General features: G+C 31.0%; 1 protein-coding gene across 1 annotated transcript; it reads right to left on the reverse strand.

Annotated features, from left to right (window-relative positions):
* Positions 1-903: 903 nt before the first annotated feature.
* Positions 904-5,320, reverse strand: LOC136795967 (uncharacterized). The gene is made up of 3 exons (XM_067048219.1): positions 5,099-5,320; positions 970-2,401; positions 904-917 (listed from the first exon to the last, which is right to left on the reverse strand). The coding sequence occupies exons 1-3, from the start codon at positions 5,318-5,320 to the stop codon at positions 904-906; spliced, it is 1,668 nt and encodes a 555-aa protein (XP_066904320.1).
* Positions 5,321-11,964: the final 6,644 nt, after the last annotated feature.

Raw genomic sequence — 11,964 nt, forward strand, 5'->3', positions numbered from 1 at the left:
ATTTAAACAATCACTAAATTACTAATATTTGTTATTAAACAAAAAATTAAAAATTACTTTCTCTGTTTAATTATATTACAACATTCTCACACATTTTCTACGTTTCGAATCGAAAAAATATATAAAAACAGCTATTTTTGGAAAAGGTGTCCCCTTAGATGGAATTGCTCATTTATAATCGGAAAACTGTGCAATCTAAGACGCTAGAAAAATTTCACTGATAAATTCAATAAGATTTTTGTATTGCTGAGATATTATAAACGTAACTAAATAAAAAAAAAATTATAAATTTTGCTTGAATTTATAAGTAAATCATTATTTGAAAATAGATGGTAATTTTAAAGTTTTAATTTAGTATACAAATGGTGAGTACGGTCGTTAATTTTTTATAATTTGCATTGTGTATAAGAAAATTATAAAATTCCAACTTTAATGTTTTGCCTAATGTCCAAGTAGTATCGCTTATGCCTGGAATATTAGGTTGCCATCCCAGTTTCTTTAAGCACTTATTTGAGGCCTTCAAATATTTGTTAGCTAATGAATTCAATATGTATGTAAGCAACTGTATTCAAATCTAAAAGTATGTTTCTATGGTAAACGAAGGCCAATGTATAAGAAACAAAACAACGAGGAAAACTATTTTTAAAAGTCTAAACAAAAATATAACAACAGAATCGACTAATAATAATATGTCTGTAATAGGGTCTCATAATAGGCATTATATGAATAACACCCTAGCTAAGTGATGTTTAAGAGTATTTACCTTAAACATCGTATGTTTTAAATTATTTGTTGCCCCGACAACAAAATTTGTATGAGATATTTAATAATCAAAGTGCTTTAAATATGGGTGGAAAAAAATAACTAAATAATAAAATATCATTACTTCTTACTTCAAAAGATTTAAAATCTTGTTTCTGTAAAAATAAATAATTTCAATAAAAAAGGCTGTAAATGAAAGGAAAATACCACATGCAAATAGAATAAAGGGACCTGCTAGAGCGTCAATATCGACAGCTTTCCAATCGATTTTATCTTGATGCTTCCAAAGAGGTACTGTAAAATCTTCCACAAGCTTATCGGTTATCCCAGCAGCGATGAGGCGTTGTACGATTTGGTCTATCCTCTCAAACATAAAGTGATTTCTTCTCATCATGATCCCAGTTGGGACACGAAGTAAAGTTACGGGGGTTTGATATATCTGCAGTTTCTTCTGGACGATGAGATGATCGATATAAACATCGTTATCTACAATCGATAAGTTCCTGTGTGTCACCATTGTCGTGAATATTTCATCGTAGTTATTAACAACGATGTATTTAGTAATTGCTTTTCTTATTTTCGGATCACCTAAAGTTGCTATGGGTCTCACCAAATAACGGAACATGGCTGTCGTAAGGTTTCGCTCTATGACATCATCTAATGTTGTAACTTTGGCCTCCATCTTTCCTCCAGTTATCAAACCGGTCAAGGAGGCTGTGTAAGCGAGGTTCAGGTGTATTGTGAAGAAGAGCCACAACGAAAAGATAAACCGAAAGTAAACAGTTTTAGGCATGAAGCCCGTCGAATTTCCAAAAGCGATGCACCAAAGAGTAAAGCAAGATTTTTCAAATTCTATAAAATAATACTCAAGCCGACTTACTTTAGCGAACAAGTAAAAGAAAAATGGTGTCAAGACAGCAGTAATAACTCCTGAGACCCAAAGTCTTCCTGAGAAAGCTAAGTAGACAAACTTCCATTTTTCTATCGGCAAAGGATTAGGAAAGTACCAAATAAGCTTCGAAAATACGTATGGAGATTCTATTGTCATAACTGGATAGTGCATTAGATTGTTCGATACTCCAGAAACAGTGGCCCAAGAAATGCCCTCTCTTAAATCGTTCAAAGACCCGTAGACTTTATCTTCTTTCTGCCATAGCCACCCGTCGATTCCACTGTAATATATCACCATCAAACTTGCGTTGATCTTTTCTGTTACCATTAATAACAGTCTGTAATCGATTCCATCATATTTGTTATCACCTAGCGAAAACATGAAGGGTGGATAGCGAACAGTCGATAGAGGATAATCGCAACCTTGAAACAAAATTGGAACTTTCTCCGGGAAGATTTCTATTTCTGAGAATTTCCCATTCCACTGTGCAATTCGGAATACCTCCGTATTATCTTCAGGACAGCTTTTTCCATCTTGCCCATAAGGAAATAAGGTAAAGACACTTACAATATTGTTTTCAAGACCTACCAGAACAACATCTATGTCGCCGAACCGAAACATCATTTTAAGAGCTTCGTATGTCTCGTTCATAGATACTTCTCCATCCACCACGATTATGAATCTACTATAAGGACTATCACCGATTCGGTACAGAGTATTCCAGGGGTGGTACATGATTTCTTGTAGCTGAGAAGTATAGTTTTCATTACGAATTAGAATCACATAAGAACATTTGATAAAGTTAGTGACTACATAATGATCTTTGTTAATAAATGATATGGAAGGAAGGATGGTCGGTAGTATTGGTGTCCAGTGTTTGTACATCCTTAGGATTAAATTCGAGAAGATTAGATCTGGGGGGTTTGTTCTAGAGTAGAAGAAGCACAGACAGTTCCCATGGAAGTTTTTTTCTGCTATGGTTTCTACAGCATCTAAAAGGTTTTCTCGATTCGGGTAGAAGATATCGACCATTGCTGAACCGACGCATGTTATTAGAGTTAAGAGTTCCCACCTCATGTCTCGATATAACCTTCGCGGAGAATGAAGTTATCAGTAAGCACCGTGTTAAATATTGACCAATCAGAACTGTTAAAGGCTTGTAGATCACCCGATAAAAATTCACTATTCAGTGGTTAGCTGTTGTATATATACATGTAATGATAAATATCTAGTTTCCTAAAGGGTAAATATTGTATTTAGTACCTTCACCCCCCCCCCACCCCTTGTCGCTTGTTAAATTTGTTTTAGATAAACTTTCAACCTCTTCTAGATAAACCATAATCAGTAATTGTCTCATCTCAATAACCTAATAAAACTATGTTAAAATTTATTTTTTATTTCATTTTTTAATATCAGTAGCTTCGAATTCCTCTTGTATTCAATCCTTACAATCTAAAATCCTTCTTAAAATCCTCAATGCTCCTTACTTTGTCACAAATCATACATAAAGACCTTAATGTTCCCTATGTAACCGATCTAGCCCGAACCAGATATCACTCCTTCCATTATAAACTATATAACCACTCAAACCCCTTAGTTTCTAATCTTGCATCTTCTTCCATTCCTGACAATCCTCCGAGGCGCCTGAAAAGAAGATGGCCACGAGACCAGCTAATGTAAAATGTCATTAGAGTACTACCAATGGGTAGTTTCTCTACACACCTGTAACACTCCAATTTAACTTACATCAGATTTACTAAATGTGTTATAATGTACAGTTGTAAATTGCAATAAATAAATATTAAAAAAAAAAAATTATCAGTAGCAAATTTAAGAATTATGACAAAGTTAAAATAAATCTGATACTACTCTTCAGAATTTGTTTTATATACATTTTATCGAGACATAGATCAAGAAAAAAACAAAGAAACGTCTAGTTTAAGAATAAGTATTGAACAAAAAATTTCAGGTAGTAGAGAACTTTACTAAGGTTATATTTTGCCCTTATTTTTGGAGGTAGGAGAAAATTATTTTATAGTTTATATGGTTGTTATCATAATGGAAGATAATCTTCAGAAAGGTAATTATTCTCCTAAAATGTATGACCAATAGCAAGTTTTACTCATTAAATGACATTAATATTATAATATATTAGCAAGAAGACAATAAGGAGAAAATTATATGTCATATATAGGTTTTTGTTATCAAGTAAATAGTTTATAAATAGTTCTTTGAGTGTATATGATATATTAGTGTTGTTGTAAGCGCATGTTTATGGTTTTGTTGAATTTGTTTTTTAGCAGCCTGAATATGGGGGAAATCTCCCGAAACGTTGCTGATGGTATGAAATAAACTATTGTATTTTAATAAGGAAGAATTTGTGTCATTCACTAAATCCAGTTTAATTCCATAAGACTCTTCCAGTAAAAGGATTATTAAATTTAGCCCTTATTTTTGTTTATTAATCAGATTAAAAAATTAATCTTTTTTGTTGTCTTTTTTCAATTTGTAGGTAATTAGTATCTGGGGTGGGGGACCTAGGCCCTGTTTCATAATGAAAGCTAATAGTATTAGTTCATAGTACAAGTGTAGAAACTAGTGTGGTAATAATACTAATACTTATTTTTTCATGATAGGGATGACTATTAGTGATATTACAGGAATTATAAAATACTAAAGTACAAGTTACTATTGTACAAGTCAGTGCAATTGTATTAAGTTAAATCGACAAGACTAATAGTATTAGTTGGTACTTTATTATGGAACAGGACCCTAGAAGTCCAACCACCTTCATATTTTATTCATTTATTTATTTTCTTTTTTCAAATTTTTAAAACCTTTCGCACTATACGTGCTATGCCTAAGAGAACCGACTGTTGAGCCTCTCTTCGTACTCCCAAACCATTCAGGCCTGCCACTGTGGATTTTGGTACGAGACCATTGGTGGATGTTATGATTGGAGTTGTGGTAACTCCCTCCAAGTGATACAGTTCCTTCAATTCAATCGCCAATTCCTGATATTTCCTTAGTTTTCTCCCACAGTAGAGCTTATTTTATTATCGTTTGGGATTTAGACATCAATAAGTTTGTTTTATTTTTTCTTAGATCAATAAGGAGGATATCTGGTTTAATATGGCGTACTGTATGGTCCGTAATTATTGATTCATACCAATAGAACTTGAGAGGACTTTTTTGGAGGAGTCTATTTGGGTGGTACTTGTAGTATGGGCTCTTATCTTAAATTAAGTTGTACTTTATCGCCAGTGACTGATGCAAAATTTTGGCCACATTGTTGTGCCTCTGTAAATATTCAGTACCAGCTAATACTCCACATCCACTCGTGATATGTTGGATTTATTCCAGCGCCACAAATCATAATCGACACTTATTCGGTGCTGTTGCGTCTTTTAGCACATGCTTCCTATATGATCTTAGAACAATTACTTGATCTTGAATAGCAACCACAAATCCCTCTGTCTCGGAGAATAGTTTTCCAGCTTTTAACCATTCAACTGATCTTTCTTTGTCTATGGAGGCTTCGTTCAGTTGGCTATAGAATCTCCCATGCAGAGACTTGTTTTTCCTTTCTACCAGTCTTTCATCTTGTGACACGATTGTTGATTCAACACCTTGGCTCAGATTAAGTCCAGTTAAACCAGAGTCCATCCTTGAGTTGGAGAGGATATTGGGTGGTGGGTGCGTTCTTGTTTGAGAGTTGTTCGTACAAGGCGATCCATCTCACAGGAGATGGCCTACAGAGGCTTGTTTATTATTATTATTATTTTACAAACACCATCCTATACTAAATCAGAGAGTGTAATTTCCTAATATTTTTACTCTATATTTTTTTTTATGGGGAATCATTAAGGAGTAACTGAATATTTTTACTTTTCCTCCGAACAGGAATCAAGGACAAAGCGAAGAAGGGTTTAGTTTTATAACTTTATAACTAAAGTAGTATTTTCTTCTCATTTTATTTATGCATTAAAAGTCTGATCAAAAAATTAACTTTTTTCGACTTTTCTTTCATAGCATAAAAATAAAAATCAGATATTTTTTTTTTTTAGAAACACCATCTTATACTAAAAAAGAGAGAGACAGATTCCCTAACATTTTTTACATTTTATAAGTATTTTTTTTTGTTTGGCATATCTTTAAGGAGTGATTAAATCTTTTTTTTTTATACTTTTCTCCGGACGCGAATCAAGGACAAAGATAAGAAAGAAAAAAACACAGTCATCTTTTTTCTCTCATTTTTATGTGCATTAGAAAACCGATAAAAGAATTTTGAATTTTGTAAAAGAACTTTTTCGGTTTGTGGAATCTGTCTTATTCGAATTAATTCAAATAATCACATCATATTATAATAAGAAGAGTAGAAGAGCTACAATTTTGACTACGATCTTCTTTTTTGCCGTTTAATTTTGAATTGATCTCAAATAAAAATTATGGAATGGAATGAAGTAAAATAGAGATCTAGAAGAAACATTTATAGAAGTCCTAGAAATTTCTCATGTTTTTTTAGATCCTGATTACAAATTTCAACTGTTTTTTTTTTTTTACAGCTTTCTGTTCTTCAATTGAATCGACTTCATACCAACTTATAACTTTGCTCTTCTTTAATCTGGTATAAATTGTACATGTTTTGATGTTGTAAATAAAAAATAAAAAATATATGAATGGGCCATAAAGGAGTAAATTTTCAGAACTTTCACCTCAAGAAAATAAAAAAATAGAAAAAGATTTTTTTTTAGCTTTTAAAATCTAAATGAGCTAATTTAAAAAACTTTCCAGTCGACTGTACCCTGTTTGCATATTTAGATTAGAAAATAAATGATAACATTTAAGATTTTAAATTATAGAATAAAAAAAAGCTATCACTATGGGTTGGAAGAAAGAATAAAAATATAAAGAAAATTAACCCTTTTAGCAACAACCGTCATGAAGAATTTTAATAATGAATATAAAATTGTAAAGAATATTTCTAAATATATTTTAACTGCTCTGGAAATAGTGGGCACATATTCTTACTAAACTAAAATCCTCATGAAATATGACTGTAATCATACAATCCATTCTCGCTGCAAGCGAAATATATTGCGGTTGCTGGATGCCTTCACTGTCATTAAAATTCCAACATGAAGCATTGAAATGTTTTCTTTTATGAGATATTTTACTTCATCTATTTGCCAAATTAAATTATTATGAATTCATAACATATATGTCATAGCCACATGCAGGGTCAGTGATTAATACATGTATGATTTATTTTAGTTTATAATAGGAGTGATAAATATTTTTATGAAAAATGAAAATCGAATTTCGTAACTTATAATGAAAGCCAAATCTTAAGGAAAATGATTTCCTTAGCTTCAAATAAACACATCAAAAGTTGTTTTATATAAATAAATATATGATTACTAAGTTTCGTCAAAAGTTTTGACACATGTATCAGTGTCAGCTAAAATCAGCTAAGTAATTCAAAAAAAATATGCAAATTCTTTTGTAGTGATAATGAAAGTTCAATCAATGTATACTCTACTTGAAAACGCGTGCGCTTACACAATCCCAGGATGCTGCTGATGAGAATTAAATTAGAATGAAGACAAACTTGGGAAAATGTTGTAAAAAATTAAGGGAAATTAGAAGTGACACCACCATTGGATATCGTAAAAGTGTGCGCAGAGAGGAGGTGATTTTGACGCGCCTTCGAATAGGTCATACGCGCCTGAACCACGGTTACATATGGCCCGCGATTCTCCACCTGTATGCCAAACTTGCGGAACAGAACTTACTGTTAAACTCATTTTTACTGAGAATACTAGTCCTTCAAATCTTTATACGATGAAATGCGGATCTCCATTCCGTCTTGTAGGATAACAAACAAACCGTTGACAATATTTTTGAGTTCCTCCACCATTTCAATCTCTATCATAAAATTTAATCAAATTTTACTACAGGTCCCCCATGTTGCAATAGTCCCTCAAGGCAATAATGACCAATACGTGGTTGGTGCCTTAAAATAATTAAGTAAAAAAAAAAAAAGTTCGCAATAATGTTGGGAGTAGCATCATGCAAGTACGACTAAGCACAATGAGGCACACGAATTAATTAGACATTGAAGGTATTTGACATATTAAAATAATTTTTGTTAAAATAAAATAATTTCGAATTACACCTGATAATAGATAATAGAATTATTACATTATTGTAAATAAAATTAATTAGTAATACATCAAAAATTGTTTTTTATTTGATGTTTGAAAATATTCACAAATGGTTTTATTTTGTTTGCTTGTTCAATGAATTCTTTATATAAGTATATATAGTTGACCGTAAAAATTTTAAATATAAAAAGATGGTCAGAGTTGCGGTCAAAAAAAGAACATATAGTTTATAACTATTGAACAGCTCTGATGAAGCCCTGCAAAGTGGGGCGAAACGTCAGACATTAAAATAGTTATAAACTATTTGTTCATTTTTTTTAACCGCAACCCTGACCATCTTCTTATATTTAATTCTTTTTGTAGTATATTATTGTTTCATTATTACAGAACTGATCCAAAAAATGTTAGGTATCAATGAGGTAAATTTATCATTATTATTTCAATTTACTATACCTCCTTGATTGATGATGAAAATGAGTAAGAGAAATCTTCTAAAAATGTAACTTTGGCCCGTTAGAAACCTATGTCTAGATTAGGGCTGAGTCCATATGCGGCCCTTAATACCGTTTAGTGCGGCACGCGTGAGTTTATCAGGCATTAAAAAAAATTGTTTAAATGAAATAAATTGTATCCAATTTACATCTCGAAGCTCTCTATATTTCTATAAAAATCCAACGTTTTGGCCAATTCGGACATCCTCAAGAACAATCTATCACAAAACAGTTTTTATTAGATATTCATTTTTAACAAACAATATTATTACTAATAAAATTGCATACCTTAAATACAAATTTAATGATTTAGAAACTTTCTGTAGGCTATTCTGCCCAGGTCATTAATATCACTCTATAGAAGAATAAAACAATAGGGACTAATATTAATTTATTAATAAGCTTGCCTTTGTGTATGTCTAATTAGCTATTTTGTCATTCTTCACATTAAATATTAAAACTTTTAATCAGAGATCAACTTAACACCATTCTCACTTTTTTATCACAACAATATTTTTAACCTTCTTTACACTAAGATCTGGTATATAAATGATTTATTTCAAACTATATTTTGGTTAGATTTCTTACATCTTTTATGATTAAAATTCATATCAAAGTTAATTATAAATAATAACATAAAATTTACCCATAGTTTTTATAAATTAATTCTGCTTAAAATATTTGCATAGTGTTGGTATAAATTTCTTTTATCTGTTCTAAAATTCACTGTATAATAATTATTTTCATATATATAAACCGATTCATGTATTTATTTTTTGGAATGTATTATTTTCTTTATATAAAATTCTTGAATCGCCAAAGTCATATTTGTGTTGTTATTAGCTGCATGCTTCACCAGTGCTGTTTTATTATCTCCTTGTTTTTTATATTAACACTTAAAGACATTTTTTTTTATTATTTATTGCTATTTACAACTGTACATTATAATACATTTAGTAAATCTGATCTAAGTTAAATTGGAGTGTTACAGGCGTGTAGAGAAACTACCCATTGGTAGCACTCTAATGACATTTTACATTAACTGGTCTCGTGACCATCTTCTTTTTAGGTGCCTCGGAGGATTGTCAGGAATGGAAGAGGATGCAAGATTAGAAACTAAGGGGTATGAGTGGTTAGAGAGTTTATAATGGAAGCAGTGATATCTGGTTCGGGCTAGATCGGTTACATAGGGAACATTAAGGTCTTTATGTATGATTTTATTTGTGACTAAGTAAGGAGCATTGAGGATTTTACGAAGGATTTTGGATTGTAAGGATTGAATAAGAGAGGAATTCGAAGGTTAAGTGGAGCCCCAAAGCTCAACTCCATATGTCCAGATTGGCCTTATTACAGTCATGTAGATCAGTCTTTTGTAATGTGTTGGAAGTTTAGACCGTTGGTCTAGTAATTGCTGTAATAGTCGAAATCGACGTGCAGTTTCCTGTTTTTTCAGTCTGGTGTGAGGATTCCAGGTTAATCCCTTGTCCAAATGTAGTCCAAGGTAGCGGATCTGTTCGACAGGGGTAAGAGTAACATCGCTAAATGAAACTGTAGGGCAGTCAGTAGGTATACGACGAAGGGTAACTTAAAGAAATAAAGAGTGTTTTAAGACTTAACTTGGGTATAACTTATTTTATTTAAAAAATAATAACCAGTCTCAAGTAAGTGAACAGATTATATATAAAATAAAAAATTACTTTGAAAAGTCTTCTTCTTGAAAGAGATTTTATACTTTAATATAAACAAACTTATACCAAATGTGTTGGTTTATAATTTAGTTAAGATTTAGTGATTTATAGTTCTAAAGTTGAGAGCCCCACTTGTGAAATTTTGTTATTAAATAAATTTTATTTAATTGATAGATATTACAGTCTGTCACATTATTGTGGGTAATAAGTAATAGTGATCATACTCATACTAAAATAAAATAAAATAAGAATGGAAATAAATAAATAAATGAAAGAAATAAAAAAAAAGTTCATAAAAATAAATTAAATCTCTCTTAAAATATATTCAAACAGAAGGATACAGAAAATGAACATAATCAAACTATGTGTATGAAAAAATAGTAAAATAATAATAAAAATAGTGAATAGTCTCTAGTCACATTTACACTCTTATATAAAAAATTTACACAATCGACCTGAGGATCCCTGAGCCCACTCTATCCCCCACCTTTGATGGGTGGAGCAGAGAAAAGATACAAGTGCATCCCTCTCGCCACATCACTGGTAGTGAAATTTAGGACTATAAATGTCATCATTGTTCGGAAGCACGTACCTAAGTGAAATTGTGTTTTTGTCGATGAAGTTTGACCAATATAGAAATAAACTTTCTGATGTTTCTTCCTTCATCTTATGAGGTTGACCATAACAGAACTAGAGGTGGATACTCATTTGTTGGTGAATGCATCTAGTCGACTAAAATGTTTATAAAAATATAATTAAAGAAGTTTGTCGGAGGGTGCGGTCAGCAAAGAACAACATAAATAAACAAAACCATATTTATTTATTTTATGCCGACGTTTCGACCTGAGTTTCAGGTCTTCAGCAGTAACACTCATGAAAACTAGTGAAACTAGTAAAAACTCAGTTCGAAACGTTGGCATAAAATAAATAAATATGGTTTTGTTTATTTATGTTGTTCTTTGCTGACCGCACCCCCCGACAAACTTCTCCAATCATTAATCTACGGTCAACTTTCTACATCTCATTATAAAAATATATATGATTCCTTATATTTTTCTTATTTATGTATAATAAATACTTTGCCAATATAAAGAAAGATTATTACTTTTAGTTTTATTAATTACCTTATACCTTATAAGTTATTATAAGGTATAAAAATTATTAAAACCTTATACATTAACTTTATTAATTCTTTATTTAAAATTGAAAGCATTTAATCAGCATATTGCCCGTGACCTCTTTCAAGTTTCTAATTTTGGCCCTTGAAGCTTTGTAAATTGGACGACCCTGGTCTAGACAATTGAGAAAATTTAAATCATTTAATTTATTATTGTCCATTGTAATTAAAACAAGTAATAAATAATTGTAATATTCTTTATTTATTCTGGAATTGATCCCTTTACAATAATATTATAGGCGTCAAAATTTGCTTTAGAACAAAATGAAATAATAAAGCATTATATAATATAATTGAAATAATGAATTTTGAAAGATAAAAAATAATAATAAAAAATTATCAGAATATATAAAGTAAAAAAAAAAAGAACAAATAAAATAAAACCATCATATCATAAATCATAACGTGACTTCTAATAAAAAATTAATAAAATATAAGTGAACTCAAAATAATAAATAAAACGGTACAATTACTGTTAATATAAATATTTCCAAGTTTAAAGAAAATGTCGAATAGAATGCCGTCTTTATTTTAGTCATATTTTACAACATGTTTCGTGACCTTATAATAATAATCTTACTCGACGAGCTCTAACCGATAGCAATTGATTCTCAAAGGCGGGTCAGAGGAGCCTTTGATGCTCAAGATTAAAGAGAACAATTTGACAAGGATTTTAATTCCTTTTTTTAGAAGGATTAATTGCTAAAAAAGGCGGGAAGGAGGTCGAGTAAGAGTTCATTTGCGGTGAATATGAAATTGAGGGCTGTTGGTGAAGAGGAAATGAGAT

Source organism: Halyomorpha halys, unplaced genomic scaffold, assembly GCF_000696795.3.
Source record: "Halyomorpha halys isolate HHAL.00 unplaced genomic scaffold, Hhal_1.1 Scaffold28.1, whole genome shotgun sequence".
Taxonomy (NCBI): domain Eukaryota; kingdom Metazoa; phylum Arthropoda; class Insecta; order Hemiptera; family Pentatomidae; genus Halyomorpha; species Halyomorpha halys.